This window comes from Manis pentadactyla, chromosome 8 (genome assembly GCF_030020395.1).
Source record: "Manis pentadactyla isolate mManPen7 chromosome 8, mManPen7.hap1, whole genome shotgun sequence".
In the NCBI taxonomy this organism is placed as follows: Eukaryota; Metazoa; Chordata; class Mammalia; order Pholidota; family Manidae; genus Manis; species Manis pentadactyla.
In genome coordinates this window covers 19,832,452-19,851,477 of record NC_080026.1, presented here as the reverse complement: position 1 = coordinate 19,851,477, position 19,026 = coordinate 19,832,452, and the positions used below count along the sequence as shown (strand labels likewise).

General features: G+C 42.7%; 1 protein-coding gene across 7 annotated transcripts in view; it reads left to right on the top strand.

Moving 5' to 3' along the window:
- The first annotated feature begins 12,225 nt into the window (after positions 1-12,225).
- RIF1 (replication timing regulatory factor 1) overlaps positions 12,226-19,026 on the top strand; it is a 57,245-nt gene continuing 50,444 nt past the window's right edge. For 6 of the 7 annotated variants that reach the window (XM_036928346.2, XM_036928349.2, XM_036928350.2 and 3 more), the window contains exons 1-7: positions 12,232-12,384; positions 12,773-12,886; positions 13,654-13,732; positions 15,815-15,911; positions 16,849-16,976; positions 17,072-17,166; positions 17,949-18,138. In XM_036928346.2, coding sequence (XP_036784241.2) covers positions 12,783-12,886; positions 13,654-13,732; positions 15,815-15,911; positions 16,849-16,976; positions 17,072-17,166; positions 17,949-18,138 — 693 coding nt within the window. In that variant the 5' untranslated portion in view covers positions 12,232-12,384; positions 12,773-12,782. Of the gene's footprint in view, positions 12,395-12,772; positions 12,887-13,653; positions 13,733-15,814; positions 15,912-16,848; positions 16,977-17,071; positions 17,167-17,948; positions 18,139-19,026 lie in introns of all 7 variants that reach the window. The other variant, XM_036928344.2, reaches the window with a different exon arrangement.

The window sequence follows — 19,026 nt, the reverse complement described above, 5'->3', positions numbered from 1 at the left end:
GAAACATTTTTTTCCCCAGTAAATATATTTTGGATACCATTGTACATTAGTACATGGATAGTTGCATAGCATTATACAGTAAGATGTTCCATAATCAATTGAGCATGCATCATTGGTTTTCTCTAATTTTTTCCACAAACAATATTGCAATGTACAAAAGTCTTCATAATTTATTTTGCATATGAGTATATTTGTAGGATAATCATCTTGAGATGGAATTTTTATATCAAATACTTTGGGAATCAGTAATTTTGATAAATACTGTAAATTGTCCTTCCTAGAGGATGTACTAACTTTTGTTTCCATCAGTATCACATGAGAGCAGATAACCAACCTTGCAAATTCGGGTCAAAAATTTTTTTACCCATAATACACCTAGTGGATTTACATTTTTGGTTATATTAGTGAGACAGGGACCATGGGCTTAGACAGAGAAGGGTGAGGGCCTCTGGAAAACAACAGAAAGATAATCCACTGTGGGATTTGCTTTGGCCGAGAAGCTTATTTTTTTTTACTTTACCCAGGTGCTGCTTTTCCTCCTCTAGACCTAATCAAGTGATTTGCAACCTGGGCAATTTAACCAGCAAGTTCAAGACAATATAGTAAAAACAGGAAGGATTCCATCTTGAAGATGATTGCATTTTAAAACAGAATTAGTTAAAAAGTAAGTTTCTTAACATACTCTTTAACAGACAATAACGCAGTCCACCTTGGAAGCAAAGCAGGCAGTCTTGAGTAATATGCTCCCAAACCAGAAAGCTGCTATTCTGGGAGGAAATCAGAGCAGCAAATTTCTTGTAAATAACCCAGAAGAGTAATAAGAAACAATGTCTCTTCAAAGGTAAACATTTTGGAACTACTTAGCAGGTCTGCATCCATAACCTTTGTCTCTCCACCACCTATAAAACTCCTAGACAATGCACCACCCCAGGCTCTCTTGTCCCCTCCTGGTGTGAGCCAGGAGCTCTGCCCTCTCCCTTTATCTCTACATTAAAGCCTCTGCCTTGCTCTCCTACCTTGAGTGTTTGCAAAGTTCATTGACTCCGTGTACAAGAACCCCAGCATCATTACTTTACTAGAATAGACAGTTTAAGAAAAATTTCCCCAAACAAGTGATCAAGAAAAATAGAGCACTTAATCCTGCCCATGAGTAGCCCTAAATAATTTAAACTAGATTAATTTTCTAAATTTGTGATTATATTCTTTCTCCAGAAAGGCCTAAAACATTAACAATGAGTCACCTTCCTTTTGGCTTCTCAAGGTTGTCAGTTTCAGTTATTTTTGTAGCTCTTGATCTTTTAAGAAAGACTTGTTTCTCTCCATGAATATGTTTCAAGATAAATGCAAAAGACTTCTGCTATACATAGGTGGGTTCTTTTGATAAGGAAAATATTCAACATAGCCATCAAGGTCAGCAAACCGCTTTTTCCCTTCAGTTGGCAATGTCGGCAGAGCACTCTCAGCTGCCCCCTCCCCTCCTTCTCCAGGCTCCTCTTTTGCCCTGTGCATGCTGAAATACCATATATCAAAATTATATAAATTGTTCCCCTTGCTTGTGCTCAGGGCTCAGACTTTGGGAGATTACTCCTCTCTGAGCCCGCCCGGTGTAAAATAAAACCTCAACACTCCAAGACCTCCGAGTGATGCTTGGTTCTTCTGTCAGTGATCCAGTCCAGGTTTTCCAGTATTTTCCATAACATTTGGTTCTCTGACTGAGAAACCCAACTGCACTGGCCTGTTGTTGCCACCAGTTTGGGGCAATGGTGGGGCAGTGATGGAACGGGAGATCACAATGGAGAAGGTGCGCCCTGCCTGATATTTCGGCAGTCTCCTGCTTAGTCACTCTTGGTCATTCCTGCTCTGCTGTTCCCACTGGACCCAAGGAGCCTTGGCAGGTGAGGACCTGGTTCCAATGTTGAACCCGGTAAGGCCCCAGAGGCCCCTGACCCAACCAGTTGCCACCTGTTGGGGTGGAAGAGGAGCCTGATCAACCCCTGGACACTTCTTAGAAGTCTCACAGGTAGACATTCCCAGGGGTAGGGGGGCGGAATGTTTAAACTCTGGTCTGAGTGTGTGAGTGAGTGTGCACGGCAGCTGAAGCCATTCAGTCTGCACTGAATCTGTGATTCCATGGCCTGCGCTACAGAATCCGAGTGGGCCCTTTGCCATATTTGTGGTCAGCCACCTTGTCATAACAGTGACTCAGCTTCGGTTGACCTGGCCTGGGACTTATACAGGTGCACCTTAGTCAAGGCTGATCAAAGTCTCTGTGAGAGCGAACAGACAGGCATCTGACTGGTCTACTCTCTGTAGGGGGCATTCTCTCCCTTGTCATCGTGGCACCATTACACATACACGTCATAGGATCAGGGCACAGCAAACCCGCAGTTCTCGACACCATGATCAAAAAATTTCAGGAAGGAATTTTCAGGAGACTACGGAGTAAAATTAACTCCTGGCAAGTTGAAAACCCTGTGTGAATCCATATAGCCCATCTTTAGTGTAGGGTGGCCTCCAGAAAGAACCCTAGATATCCCAACAATCCGCCAAGTCTGGTGGGTCATTATTCAACATCCAGGTCATACTAATCAGTTCCCATACATTGACTCCTGGTTAGGAGCTGCCCAGACCCTTCCCACTTGGGTGCAATTCACTTGCAACAGGCAAAGACAAGATAGGGTCTTAGTGGCCTCAACAACACAGCCCACAAAGAATCAACAGAAGCCTGAGCCTCCGCAATTCTTGCTGGTGGTCCAGAGGAAGAGCCAATATTGCACCCCCAAGGCTGTCAGCACCCAGCCCCTGATCCCAGACACCCTGCTGCCGTCAGCCTCCCTGCCAACTCCAGAACCAGTGGGCCCACTCTCCCAGAGACCAGCAGCCAGACTGCGCCCTCAGCTGTGAGCAGGCACCTTTCAAATGCTGGTGCCAGGGACGCGGGAGCCTGAAAGGCGTAATAAAGATGGGACCATCCAGCCCAGCCGGTCCGTGCTTTACTATTAACCCTTCTCCATGACTAACCTCCTCAATTAAAAACACAACACCCTGTCGGAAAAGTCACAAGCCCTGGTTGCTCTCATAAAATCCCTTTTCCAAACCCATTGGCCGACCTGGAAAAAACTGCCAACAGCTTCTCTGCACTCTGCTCACAATGAAAGAGAGGAGGCAACCAGGGTCCTTGATCAGGGTGCATGGGTTGAAATCGCTGTCCCCAAGGAGTGCCCCAAGTGGGGCTTCACCACCCCTGAGGAACAGCACCTCATCTGCCAATATCAGGACGTCCTCCTCCAGGGGACGAATGCAGGGTCCAAAAAGCCTATGAACATGACTGAAGTATCTTCAGTCACTCAACAACCAGGAGAGTCTCCTGGGGACTATTATGAAAGACTGTGTGAAGCTTAGCGCATCTACATCCCCTTCGATCTTGAGTCACCAGGGAGCCAACAAATGGTCAACACCTCGTTCGTAGCTCAAGTCGCCCCAGACATCAGACAAAATCTCTAAAAACGTGAAGACTTTGCCGGAATAAATATCACTCAACTGATTAAAATTGCCAACAAAGTATATCTAAACAGAGAAGTTCAGGCTGACAGAGAGGCTGAAAGAAAAAAGAAAGAAAAAGGCCAACTTCCTGGCAGCTGCCCTAAAAAAAGAGATGACCAAAAGGTAGAGAAAAGCCAACCGCCAAGAGGGGAGAAGTCTAGGACCCCCCCTAACCAGGGACCAGTGTGCTTACTGTGAAGAGAAGGGGCACTGGAAGAATGAATGCCCCAACCAAGGCAAAGCCCTAAAGCCCAGTTGCTACCAGAAGGAGCCTCACGGGGAAAAGCTCACTGACCTGGCAGGAACAGACTCAGACTAACAAGGACCAGACTCTCACTCTCAGCCCCCATGAGCCCACAGTCAAAATGAAAGTGGGGGGCCAAAACATGACTTTTATGGTTGACACAGGGGCAGAACACTCTGTGGTCACCCTCCCTGTAGCCCCCCTTAAGTAAAAAGACTGCAACTATTCTTGGAGCCACTAGGACATAAGCAGTCCAGAAACACTTTTGCCAAGCCTGCCAATGTGCACTTGGAAGCCACAGGTCTGACGTAAGTTTTTCTACCTACCCCAGTGCCCCGTTCACCTCCTCGGCTGAGATATACTCTCAAAGCTCGGAGCCCAAATAACTTATGAACCAACTGGATGAACCAGCCTCAAACTAAACCCAGGCTAAGAAGAGCCAGCATCCCCAGTACTGGCAATAACCACACCCAGGGAAGAGGAGTGGAGGCTATTCTGTGCCCAGACCCTCTCCAGTAGCCCACCTGAATTCAGAGATGCCTTCTCCTCAATATGGGCTGAAGACAACCCACCTGGACTTGCTCATAACTGAGCCCCTGTCATTGTAAAATTGACTCCAGGGGCCCAGTCACAAAGACAGTGGCAGTAACCCCTCTCACAAGAGTCAAGGGCAGGCATCCAGGAACACCTGATCAAGAGACAGGCATTCCAATTGAGTGTCAGTCACCCTGGAACACCCTGCTTCTACCAGTTAAAAAGCCAGGAGGAGAGTACTGGCCTGTTCAAGACCTGTGAGCCATTAACAAAGTGATTTTCTTTACACCCAGTGGTCCCAGATCTGTATACCCTCCTTAGCCAGATCCCGGGGTCTGCCAAATGGTTCACTTGCCTTGACTTAAAAGATGCCTTTTTCTGCCTCCAGCTGGTCCTCCAAAGCCAGCTTTTGTTTGCCTTTGAATGGACTGACCTGGATGCGGAGAGGCAGATGCAGTTAAGATGGACACAGCTTCCACATGGTTCAAGAACTCACCCACTCTCTTTGGAGAGGCATTGGCCACAGACCTCGCCAGCTTTCTGAGGGAAGCCACACGCTGCACCCTCCTGCAGTATGTAGGTGACCTCCTCCTTGCCAGTGACACCCAGGAAAATTGTGCAAAAGGCACAAAGGCCCTCCTGCAACTCCTGTCAGACTCAGGATACTGAGCCTCATGGAGGAAGGCACAAATCTGCCAGCAGCAGGTCTGGTACTTGGGCTTCCTCCTCACCCAGGGAGAAAGGACACTGGGGCCGGAGAGGAAAAGAGTCATTACCTCCTTACCTCAGCCCCAGATGAAGAAAGGCATACAAGGTTCCTGGGGGCCTCTGGCTTCTGCAGAATCTGGATTGCCAGATTCTCGGCAATGGCAAAACCCCTCCTCTACAGCCTCCTGGTGGGGGGCCAGACTGAGAGCCCCTTATCTGGACAGAAGAGGGAAGAGCCACCTTCCTGGAAATGAAGGCTGTTCCAGAACAGGCACCAGCCCTAGGCCTGCCAAATATTAAAAAAGCCCTTCAGTCTCTTCATACATGTGTGGTGGGGGGGCGGGCGGAGTAGCCCTCTGAGTTCTCATATAAACTGTTAGGCCCTGGCAGCGGCCAGTCACATACCTGTCAAAGAAACTAAACCCGATTATGGCAGATGGCCACCCTGCCTCAGGATGCTGGCATCCACAGTTCTATTCATTAGAAAAGCAGATAAACTTACCCTGGGGGAAAAACTAAATGTTAAGGCCCCCCATGCTGTTGTGTTCCTCATGAACACACAAGGACACTGCTTCTTCTCCAACTCTCAGCTGGCACAATACTAAAACTCCTCAAGGCTGTCTGGCTTCCCCCCTCCAAAAAAGTAGCAATTCTGCATTGCAAAAAACACCAAAAGGAAAACAACCCTATAACACAGGGGAACCAGCTAGCAGATAAAGCAGTTAAGACAGCAGCCAATAAAAAAACAGATAAAGCTCCTTCCCTCATCATAGCCCTTACACCCCCAGTGGAGGCCCTTCCACCCAAGCACACTGACAAGGAGGACACGGCTGAAGAAGCCACTCTAACTGAAGAAGGATGGTGGATGCTGCCTGACAGACGCATCTTTGTCCCAACTGCAACCAAAGGCATCCAGTCAGCAAATACCATCAGCTCACCCACCTAGGAAAAACTACACTGAAAGCCCTCCTCAAAAAGACAATACATCAGCCAGTTGCCAGCATCATGCCAAGCAATAAGTGAGCAGTGTGTAACTTGCTCCAGAAATAATGCTCGATCTGCACTGCAACTCCCACCAGATGTCCAAAAAAACAGGAGTTGCCCCCTTTAAAGACCTTGAGATAGACTTCACAGATGTCCAGCCAAGCACAGGACTCAGATACCTTCTAGTAATACTATGTACATACTCTGGGTGGGTCAGAACCTTCCAAACCAGGATAAAACAAAGCTGAAAGGTAGCCAAAGTCCTCCTGAGAAAAATTGTGCCCCAGTTTGGCTTACCATCTACAGTTCACAGTGACAATGGACCTGCCTTTGTAGCAGAAGCAGTACAGATTTTAACTAAATCTTTCAACATTACCTGAAAATTCTACATTGCATACAGGCCACAAAGTTCAGGGAAAGTGGAGCAAATGAATTGCACCCCAAAGGAACCCTAGCTAAGTTTTGCCAAGAAACTGGCCTCCTGTGGCCGGACCTACTGCCCCTGGCTCTCCTGCATGCTCACTGCACACCTGGGACTCAAGGCTTTTCCCCTTTTGAATTAGTATATAAATGCCCTCCTCGGTGTCTAGGAAGCCTCCCAGGGAACCTACACCAGATAGGAGATAAGGGAGTAAGAGAACAGCTCCAAGCCTTAAGAGCCATCCTAAATAAGCTGCAGCAATATACCATAGAAAGAGCCCTAATTTCCTTAGGGACCTCAGTACATTCTTTCCAGGCTGGGGACTCACCCTGGGTCAGAAATTGAAAAGGGGGCCCTCTCAAACCTCATTGGACTGGCCCCCACATTGTTGTTCTAACCACTCCTACTGCCCTCAAAGTTGCAGGCATCACTCTGTGCATCCATCATTCCAGAGTGAAAAGGGCCCATAATCTGGACAAAGAAATACATCAATAGAAAGCCCAGCCAAACCTCCAGAATCCTCTCCACCTCCGCATCTTATGATTACCCTTCGACTAATGAACACTTGCACGCTGTGGATCTGCCAGAATGGAATCTCTCATCTTGGGCATTAAACTTTCTGCCACCTCTGACTAAACTGTTCCTCAAAAAGTTGCCCTATTGTCTATTGGGTAATTGTAAGTTGTTTTGCTGTGCTTACCTGTCTCTCCTAGCTGAACTCAAGTCTCAGCCTGCATTTCCAAAGTACCTCTATCAAGTTCAGTGTGGAAAAGTTGTAAAGTGCATGGTCATCACCCAAGAGAGCTGCCCTCGGTGGCCCTCCACCCTTAGCACCTGTCCTCCACACTCAACTAAGCAGCCTGAGTGTAATGCTCAGCTGCATAAAAATAAATTAAGACTAAGGAAAACTGGGTAGTTTTTGTTAAGCACAGGCTTATCCAGAGTCTGAAGGACTCATTTCAACTTGTACACACAAAGCCCATACAGACAAATGCATAAAAACATAATCATTTGTGTTCTTCACAAAGTACTCAGGACTTTAACGAGAAAAGTCACAAGGAAAAAAATCCTAGCTCAAAGCAATTAAAAGTGTAAATATAAGCCATTATCACTTTATTATAAACTAAAAAGATGATACCCCTAAAACTGAAGTGTTTAAAGGGGCATCAGAAGGGGGACTGATAAGGAAAATATTCAATACAGTCGTCTAGGTCAGCAAAGCGCTTTTTCCCTCCAGTTGGCAATGTCAGCAGAGCACTCCCAGCTGCCCCCTCCCCTCCTTCTATGGGCTCCTCTTTTGCCCTGTGCATGCCAAAACGCCACATACCAAAATAATATAAATTGTTCCCCTTGCTTGTGCTCAGGGCTCAGACCCTGGAAGGTTACTCCCCTCTGAGCCCTCCAGTGTAAAATAAAACCTCAACACTCCAAGACCTCAGAGGGCCGTTTGGTTCTTCCGTTAGGAATCCAGTCCAGGTTTTCCAGTATTTTCCGTGACACTTTCAAAAATATTTATTTTCCAATTACAAATAAAATTAACAGTTAAGAGCTGTCCTATAAAGGTAAAGAAAATGTAAGCCTCAAACACAGTAAAAATTTCAAACTTTGGTGCTGAAATGAATCATTTGGGATGTCTATTAAAAATGTCAATTACTAGGCTTGTCCAGGAATTTCTGATTGAGTAGGTCTGAGAGGTGTGGTACAGATATTTACATATAGAGAAGCTTGCCTGTGATTCTGAAGCAATGATCCTGGAGACACACTTTGAAAAATACAATATTAAACTATTGCTGATTGGCTATAGTCTCATATTCTTAATGTGGCCAAGGAAACCCATCTCAGTGAAAAAGTGGTATTTTTGGGGGATGTGGAATTCATCATTTTTATAACGTTTTTCTTGAATCTGAGAAACCAATGTTTTTATGGTTAACGTTTTCTGAATATTTATAATATGTATAAACTCATTATTTAAGCAAGTTCCATGTATTAACTTACATATGCTTCAGAAGCCTATAAGGTAAGTGTAATGACTCCCATTTTACAAAGAAATTGAGGTACAAGAGCATGAATAAATGCAGTAAATTAGTTATCATGTTGGGTCAATGTCTCTTAGAGTCCTTTTACTTAGCACTTCTATTTACTCCATACATTTTAAATGACAAAAGCTAAACTAATTCATATGTTTCAGAAAGAAACATGAAAATTTTAATTATTCATGTGTTCATGTAATAAACACGTACTCAATGCTTACTATGTGCCAGAATTTGTGCTCTGCACTGGGTATCAATAATTACCATTTACTGAGCTTTGATGTTGGTGTTTTTCTTCTCATTTTATTGATGAGGACATGGTGAAGTTGATCATTTTTCTGGAAGATATCAAATCCCACAGTGGCAGAGCCAGTATTTGAACCCTTATCCATTTGACTCCAAAGCTGGGCTCACTGCATCAACTCCAGTAATTTGGTACAGATGGATATTTTATTTTATTAAATGAATTACTATAGAAGTCCTTTAAATAGTGAGCTTCTCTAGGACTCTTTATACTAAATTTTTCTTACAAAGTTCAAGAGTAAAACTATCATGAAAAAAATACAGTATGTACTGTTTTATGCAGAGTAGAGCTCATTAAATGTTGAATGAATGTAGCTTAAATAGGTTAACTTTGGAGTTATACATCACTACATTAAAGTTCTCTTTTTTTTACTCTTTAAACTTTACATTGCTTATTTGTAAATCCAGGAAAAGTACTTCATTTTAGAACCATTGTAAGAAATAAATGAGATACTGTAACTAAAACATCTATCACTCATTAAAAAGCAGTTTTTTAAAAAAGCAATGTTATAATCCTGAAATGAAATGTTTAGGCCATAAATTGGGATCCCAGGTGGATACTTCGTGAACAGATCTAAGAATTATTAGGTAGGAAGAATCATTAGTGAAAGAGGAGAGGGGATGCGAACTCAACAGTCCAAGCAGGTTCATCGCTGAACCTGAGAGGGACCCCTCTGTCCTGGCCAGCAGACCAAGGGAAAAGTCTCTAACAGGTCAAGAGGCTTTTTATGGTCAGGGTTTTGGAGGGGCTCTTTGAGGGGAGGGGTCAGGGAAAAGGTGGGTTTGTGGCTTGCTGATGTGTCCTCTGGAGAATGCCTGTAGCCTAAGATGACACTTAGGTCTCTCTGAGATGGTAGGTGGGCTTACTCAAAAGGAGGTATTCAGGTCTGGATTCTGTCAATTAGGACCACTTGGTGCGAGCAGGAGGAAGGAGGCATGATAGACATACGATTATAGGCTTGATATTTGCTGAGTAAAGTGTGGTTAAAGACAGGAATGGGGAAGTTAGAAAGGAATATGAGATGGAGGGTGCAAGGCTTTTCATTCTGAAGATGCTCAGAGGAGAAAGATATAAGATTTGGAAAGGCAAAGTAAACAGAAATTGTGTATTAAGCTAAATGAATAAATGAAAGGATGGATGAATTAATACATGAACAAATTAATTTAAAATATGCTTATTGAATGCCAGGTACTACAAATTTGTTACCCAGTGGGAACAGATCCATGGTGGTGGCTCCAGAATTTCTATCAAAGAGAAACTTGGGGGTAGCAATCTGGTTGGAAGGGTGTGGGGGGGAATCTGGAGAGGGGAGGGGATTTTTGTCTTAACTCTGTAATCTCTTAGCACTATTGATGAGATTGAGAAAATACCCAAGGACAAGGAAAGGCCTTGACTGAGATTATGGCTGGAACTAATTCCCCTCAGGCTGACTTTTAACTCTGCCACTGAAGACCTATATAACCAATCATAATTAATGATATACTCATTTTAACAGATCTATGTACAAAGACCTAAGTCAGGATGGAAGCAGAGACATTTAATTCTACATAGGTGGGGGGAGAGTAGATGAGGGAAGGATTTCACAAAAAGGTGTGATTTTAGTTCACTCTTATTTCTCACAATTGAAATATGAAATTAATGTAAACACATCCTTCAAAGACAGAAAAGTTATAGGTACTGGCAGACTGTTCAGTACCTGCCTAAAGTGGGGGTAAGGCTAGAGATGAAGGATGAGCAGCGGTCCAATCATAATAGGCTTGTTCATGTTGCGCCAAGAGTCTTGAAACTCATCTTGAGATTGCTGGGAACCACTGAAGGATTTTGGGCATGGGGATGACAGTGGTAAATTATTACATAACATTCTAAGAAGATCACACAGCTATACATTTAAAAGAGGTCCAAGCAACATGACCACCCAACCTCTTCTTTACAAACGAGAAAGAAACACATTAATAAAGCAAAGTTCCTATACTCAAGGAATGTACATTCTAGTGGTGAGAGGCAGACAATAAAATACAGATATATAATGCAATATTAGGCAGTGAAGTGCTAGAAAGAAGAATAAAGCAGATAAGGTACATAGGATTGAGTGGAGGTACTTAAGTCAAACTCAATGTTCTTTCCACTAATCCTCATAGCCACCATAAAAAATACTATTTCAAGATCCTCTCTCTTGCCAGCACAAAAGCTTCACTACCATTTAAATCTAAATGCTGCAAACCTCTCCATTGTCTAATTTCACTCAGTGTTTAAAAACTTTTTTACCTTCATAAATACCTGTGCTGTTTTGCCAAAGTCCAGAAAATAGGGAGCAAATTCCCATCTGAAGTTGAAAGGACTGTGAACAGGCTGCACTGAAAACTCTTCTGTGCCTTTATTTTCATTGCGTCTCTACGCTTAACCGAGACACCACTCTTCACTTTTTTGATCTTTAATTTCAGTAGCTTGGCTCCCAAGACCTTGCATGTCTCCTTCCCGTCTTCCTTATTTTTTTTCATTTAAGAAATGTATCATGTACTGAGTGCTTGGTTTGGCACCATACTTGGCTAGATAGCAGATGGCAGAGAGGAGAGCAAAACCAGCCCAGGCCTCTGGAGCCTGGTAGTTGGACTATGTGTGGGTAAGTGTAGGCTCAAGCGCTAGGGGTGGGTGAGGTCTGCAAAATGGAAAGACCAGTTGCTGCTCCGCCTTAGACGCCTGGTTCAAAGTTGGCACAATCCTGTATTATGTGGAGAGCGATCAGAGGTCTATGAAAAGGGGAGCTGCCCATTAATAGTGACAATTGACTTTCATTAAGGGTTTACTGTCCAATTCTCCAAAAATGAAGCCCAGGTCAAGTCCCACCCTGCAACAGCTGGGGTCTAATAGAAGAATGCAGATCCTTGAGAGCTACTAAATCCAAGGAATCACAATGTCTAAGGGTGGGGCCCAGAAATCGGCAGTTAAATCAAGATCCCCAAGCCATTGTTATGCACACTCAAAACTTAAGCGCTGTTGGCTTTGCCTTTTATTTCTTCACTTTAACCTGAAACTGGTACTGTTTTCATCTGTTTTTCAGGGAGGAAAGTGAGGCACAGCAAGGTTGATTAACTTGCCAAAGCCACAGAGAAATACGCTTTGACCCAAGACCCATCTAGACGCGGCCCTTAGTCTTGAACACTGCAGTACTGTTATCTCTTATTGCTCAAGGATTTGTTCCTAAAGTATTTCAACAAGCACTGGACTCGGAGTTTGAAAACAGCCTGGGGGCCCACTGACTTTTGTCTGGTGACCTTGGACGATTCACTCACATTTCGATTTTCACGTCCCTTGCGGGTCGAAGAGTCCAACACACCCCTCCCTGCAAGGTTACTTAAGAGGCGCGGCGGGCGGGGCGGCCGGCGCGGGAGGGAGGGGATCGATGTCCTCGGCGCGCTGCGGCCTGTTGGATTGGCTCGAGCCTCTCCCGTCACGCCTGCCCCACTCCCGCGCGCTCCCGGGCCCGCCCCCGACGCCATCTTGGTCTAGGAGCGAGCGGGCAGCCCGCGTGAGTAAACCGCCCGAGCGGGGAAAGTCGAGGTCTGGCTGCGCCCGGGGGCTGCGGGGCTGCCGCGGAGAGGACGCGGTCCTAACCTTCGTACGTGGCGGTAAACACTGGGGTCATAGTGCCAGGCCGTGGGGAGCCCTCTGACTGGCAGCCTCCGCCCCCTCGCGGCGAGATGCCCGGCTCTCCGGGTTTCTCCCGCCCCCCGCTGGTCACCTCCCTTAGTTGAAAGCTGCCCGGGAAAGTGGTGGCGGGAGCGGGCCTGGGCCGGAGCGCGGTGTGGGCCGTGGGCGTGCTGTGGGGCGCAGGAGGGCTTTAGGGCCTTGATTTGCACGCAGAGGTCTTGGGTTGTGGACGCGGCGGGGCTGTGAGGCCCGGGACGGAGCGCGGGTCTGGCCGCGGACTCGCCCTGGGCCGCCGCTGTGTGGCTGGCTGTTCCCTTCGGTCACTGGGTTTTCTGCTTTTCCGGTCCGTGCCTCAGGGTGGCCGACATGACGGCCCCGGGTCGTGGCCCCCTGGCGCCGCTGTTGGAGACTTTGGAAGATCCGTCCGCCTCCCGCGGGGAGCAGACGGACGCTTACCTGACTTTGACCAGGTGAGGCCCGCCGGCGGCGGGCGGCAGCGGGGGGCGCTCCGGAGGGTCTCGGGGGAGAGCTGGGGTGGGACATGCAAAATGAGTTTGCAACTCGAGAAGCTTGGCAGCTGTGAGGACGTCGGGGTGGCCGGCGAGTTGCGGGCATGTTGCGTGCTCGGTGATGTTCCCGGGTGTTGAGCGCTTGAGGCGTATGTTTGGAATGAGGAATCCTGCACACGTGTCTTAAGAGGGTAGAATTTTTTTAAAGTTTGGAAGTGGGAATGCTTGGAGGCATCGTTTCCAGTGTAAGCCGCAGATGTCGGGACAGTGTGGCCACTAAGCATTGTTTTTTTTCATAACGAGTAATAACTAGGGCTCTATTTTAATTGCATATGCTTCACAATATTTGTTTTACTGCAAATCATTTTTTCAGCGCTATCCGTAGTAACTTGGAAATTGCTGGGAAAGGATAACAACTTGTACATAAACGATAAAGATTTTAAAAGTTTCTAGTAAATTTTTTTAAGTAGGGTAGTTTTCCTAGTTCCCTTTTCATATAGTGAAACTGTGCAAACGTGTGCACTGTGGACCCAGAGTTATTCTGAGGGTTTTTTGCATTTATTTGATGTATATTGTATTCGGTATTAAATATGTTCTTAAATATCTTCAGTACTGGGTCAATTTGCCAGGGTTCTAACATAAGCTTTAAACAGATGATACATACAGGTATTTTAGATCTTTTTTGGTGTCTGCCAGTGACACAGACTTGTCTTCTTTCTGCTTTTAAGTCGTATGACTGGAGAAGATGGAAAAGAAGTCATTACAGAAATTGAGAAAAAACTTCCTCGGCTATACAAAGTCTTAAAAGTATGTATTTCTGTTGCTTATCAGTTTTTTACTTTGGGAGAAAGATTACCAGCTAACTCATAAAAACTTTGAATGTAAAACAAAATAAATAGCAGTTTTACAGTATTATTTGAGCACGTACTGTATATCACCTGCTCTCTTAATCACTTTACGTATTTTCTCTTGTCACATTGCAGAAGAAATTGGTTTAACTTGCCTAAAGTTGCCGATGGCAACTTGAATCCAAAACCTCTACTCTTAATTTAAAAACAATGGTCAGAGATTATATAATGTTTTCTTTTGTGGGAATGTACTTCTAAGTAAATGATTCTGTAATTTTTTTATCTACTCTGTAGGTAACTTTTTTTTAACCTCTCACTCTCAGTGTTACCACTCTTCTGTGGTCAAAAATACTATTATGGTAATCTTTTTTGCTTGTTTATAGGAAGGTGGTAGGTAGTTTAACATCAAACTAAAGACTTAGGTTCTTGTCCTTACTTGAGTACGCAGTAGCTTTGTGACCTCCCTAAAAAACACCTTTTAATTTCCTTGTATTTAGAATGAAGAGGTTGTAAATCTCCAAAGTCCCTTTGAGCTCTTATTTTTATTACTGTTTTTGTGCTTTTAAACAAGTATTCTATCAACATGTTCATTGTACACTTTAACATGATTTCCAGTCTAAATGTCGAGGTATTGTAGGTACTGTCTACTCTTCTTCGTATTGCTGTTACAGTCATCAGTTCATGTGAACAGGAACTTATTGTGGAGTAGTTCTTGGTTTAGTGATAGTATTATCAAGCAATGTTAATGTATTATTTATTCCATTTTTCTTCATTATCATGTTCCACATTCCAGCAATATTTGATGTGATGAAGACAGGCGTCTTCATAAATTTGATGTTTGAGAGAATGTAAGATCAGGAACTCAGTTACATGCTTTTGAGTCAAGTTGCACTGTAAATAGGGTTTGTAACTAAAATGCCAGCTGAGTAATTATTTGGAGGCATATTAGTGGTTAGAGATAAGGACAATCCACAGAAGTTTCTGGGTGAATTGTCAAGCGCTGTAAGGATAATTCCTTGGGAACAGAAGCCATACTAGGTAAAATATAACATGTTTCTGTGTTATTGTTTAGGATTCTGCTACTGTTGTGTCGAGGAACCCACAACATTCTCAAGACAAGACACACCACTGTTAAGGAACACTTACTTTCAAGCAATCTATATTTAATAAAAGTGATCACAGAAACATGCTAGCTTTTATTCAGGAAATAAAGTAGTAGCTTTCAAAGTCTTAAGTGTTTATAACTGGCTGTCTGAACTGATTGCTTTAAATACCCCATGGTTTGACTGTTTGATTAATTTAAAAAGGAGTGCCCCAGGGAATTGTCCTCATTTGTTTACTAATGTTTGCTATTCTTCCTGCTTAAAAGTAAGACTTAGTGAAGGATTCCTTGGATATCCGACTCACAGAAATGGGAGTATTTGAAGATAAATCACTTTGGAATAGGAAATGGTACCTAGGAAGACACAGTTACAAGTAAAAACGTGGTTGGTGGGTATAGGGACACTGATAGGTTTTGGATTTTACAGCTTTTTATATGCATAATATGGGTTCAGCTTTGAATTACAGATAGACATGGATTCAAATTCTGTCTATGAAGTAGGGATTTTTTTTTCTTTAAGATTTTTAAGATAACATTTAAAGCTAGCACTTTCGATACTCAATTAAGTGTTACATTCCAACCTCTTCCCTCCAAGTGGTGTCACTCTACTCTAAAGTTAAAATGTCAGTTTTTGCCTATGAGTTTTTTGCTTAACCTTTGTGGAAGGACTTCATGAAAGTGTCTTCAAGATCTCCCATTTGTTGGCTTCTCTTTGCTTTCAGGTGTGTGGAGATGTTTTTTATCTTTAAGAAATGTTCTTTAGATGATCTCTAGTTTTCCTCTTTGCTTAAGCTGTATACCTGGTCTCCTGATCTTTTATAACTACTCTCAAAGATTGTTGATTGATAAAATGTAATTTGTTTTTAAATCAACTTTTGGTCTTTAAATATTGATTTAAAATTATACTTGTTTGTATTAAGTGTGATTTTGTTTTTGTAGACTCATATTTCCAGCCAGAACTCGGAGCTCAGTAGTGCTGCTCTACAGGCCTTGGGGTTTTGCTTATATAATCCCAAAATTACCTCAGGATTATCAGGTAATTAAATATGATAGCATTTTTAGACTTACAATTTGATGATATTAAAAGTACTACTAGTTTCTGACTTGTAGTTACAGGATTTGCTTTTGTGAAAGAATGTTTAGATATCATTGGAAGATTTCTTTTTTCCTAGACATAGCTTTAACTTTGATAACATTAAAGTTGTTAAAAGGTAGGCCTATTTAAAAATGATTGCAAGGAAAACTGAACCTTCTTAAAGCACATCTGCTTTGGAAGTTAATAATAATTTAGGTGGTCAATTATTTTCTACAAGCATATGTACTGAGCAGCATGCTGAATTGAAAAGTTATTTTACATAGTGGTAAGTGGGACATTTGGAACTAACTGTGGTATTGAAAGCACAGGATCTGATGCTTTCTCAGTTTTCCAGTAATCTTAATTGTTGTTCTGTCCTTAGTAGTAGATATTGTAAAGGAAACCCCGGGAAGTGATCTTTAGAGAAGGGAAATCAGGAATGGGGTGGGGAATGTCAGAAAATTGTTACCATCTTTTTTTTTCCTGAGAGAAGAATTTCTGCTTTCATTTTTATATGTAGAAATGTTAGCAGTCTAAAGCAGATGTTCATTTTAAAGCAGTGTAGGATTCATAACCATCTTGCCAAAAAGTGTCTTGTATTTTCAAACCTATGATACCTTTAGATTTTGTTTTTGTAGACTCGTATTTCCAGTTCAGTTGCACAAACTATCTGATTTGGAATCTGCTGTTTTCTCTGAATATGCCTTCCCATCTGACCTGATTTTTGTGTTTTGGGAAGAAGTTTGATAATAATACTGGGTCTCTGATCCTTCTCTCCGCTGCATATGCATTTACATTTTTTGACAGTAAAGAGTATGCTATTTTTCTCTAGGTTTGCATTTGAGATTTGAAAGGATGTAAACTACTCTACATAATTAAAAAGCTGCTTGTTTTTTAGAGACAAATATTCAAGAACTCCTTTCAAAATTGAATGATACTGTTAAGAGTTCAGACAAAAATGTACGTACGAGGGCACTTTGGGTGATATCTAAGCAGACATTTCCCAGTGAAGCTGTTGGCAAAGTAGTGAGTATGGTTTCTATATATGTTTTCTTTAATCACACATCCAGTTTAAAAACCCTGGCTTATTCGATTTGTATTTCTTTGGTTTTATCTTTTAGGTATCCAGTATAATTGATTCATTAGAAATAGTATTTAATAGAGGAGAGGTGCATTCTGCTGTTGTTGATTATGAAGCATTAAATGTCATCGTAAGGTATGAGTCTGAGTGCTGTGCAAATTGGAAAATAGTTTCAGCAAATTTAGAATTTACTTCATGGAGTGGACTTAAGGGACTAGAATATGAGTCAGACATTAAAGGAGGAGATACCTTTTAGACAAAAATCTCAAAGGTCACAGGAAGGAGGAAGTAGATGTCCTAAGTTCCTGGGTGTCTGTATTTTCACTGAGACAGCCTGGTTGTGCTGTGCTAACACAGTTCTGGTTTTAAGAATTATCCCTGTTAGAGATTTTCCAAAAGTTTAAAAAACAGTATGGACTCATAATTGGGCTTATGGGGGGTTATTTAGGAAGACATTTAACAGTTGCCAGCCCCAGTTGGAGAACGGGAAAATCCCCTTTTCCCTCCACACCTGCTCATAATTGGATATGCCAACAGCAAACTGATAGGAATTCTTTGTTTTTATTTGTTTACAGTTTTCTTTAGTTGTAATTTGCTGTAACTACTTAGTGTTCTGATTCCCTGATTGCAGTGCTCACAGTATGTGATGTTCTCTGGCTGCCCTCTCCTAGAACTTTGAATTTAATTGTATAAAAATAATTGTTAAAAAAAATTTAATCTGAAGACAAACTGTGTTCTTATTTTGAAATTTACGAAAGTAATACAGAAATGTACAAACTATCAAGTAAAAATTAGATCTGTTTTTGTGTAGATGCGTGTATGTTTATATTCTTAAACATGAACCATACCATGCATGTTCTGTGTGCTGCTGGTTTTCCTGGTGAGGTCAAACTAATTTATTGATTTTTCTATTATAGACTAATTGAACAAGCCCCAATTCAAATGGGAGAGGAATCAATTAGGTGGGCAAAATTGGTCATACCTTTAGTGGTTCATTCTGCGCAAAAGGTACATTTGCGGGGAGCGACTGCTTTAGAGATGGGAATGCCGTTGTTGCTGCAGAAACAACAAGAAATAGCATCTATCACAGAACAGCTTATGACTACTGTAAGTATTAATCTGTGTTAGGAATTTCTGGATACTGCATTGAAGGTTTTGTATCACACTTAGGGCTCATATTGGTATAATTGCACTCTGATCTAGGAAGTTCCTTACTGAATTAAAACAAAGAATTGCCTAAGTTAGTGTAGGCACAATGCTCCTACATTACAGAAAGGAAGGGTGCTTGTCTGTTCAGTGTTACTACTATCCAGGCATTTTACCCCATCCCCAGTGAATGGTGATCAGAAAGGATTGCCTTTCTGGAAAACTGAGAGTATCAACTGATTCAGTGCTATTTGGGTTGTTACAGTATAATCCCAGTAGATACAAATTTAATACACATAAGTGCATCTCGTGTACAGTTTCCTAATTTGCTGCGTTTTTTAGATTTTTGCAGATATTTATTGAGCACTTTTAATATGCTGGGTATTGTGTTATGCATTGTGAATATAGCAGTGAACAAAACAAAATAATGTAGTATACTAAGTGAAAACCATTACAGAGAACAACAGGGACTGAGTCCCATCAGATGGGAAGGGTGAGATGCCATCAGGGAAGGAAAAAGGATACTTGAACAGTGGTTTGAAGGCAGTAAAGGAGAACTATTTGTGTAATGTGGAGTAAGCTTATTCCAGGCAGAAGGAGCCCTGAGAGCAAAAGGCCCTCTCTCCTGGCTGTGTACCTGGTTGATGTTCAGAGAAGACTGGGCGATGTGGTTGTGGAGTCAGGATAAAGAGTAAGGGATGATGTTAAGAGAAACAGGTCTTTGGGGGCCATTGGAAGGCATTCATTTGGTTTTCACTCTAGGTTATATTGAAAACCATGTATGAAGGTTTTGAATCCAAATTTGAATGACAATTGTGCTGATTGGGGTTTCTGTTAAAGGGATCACTC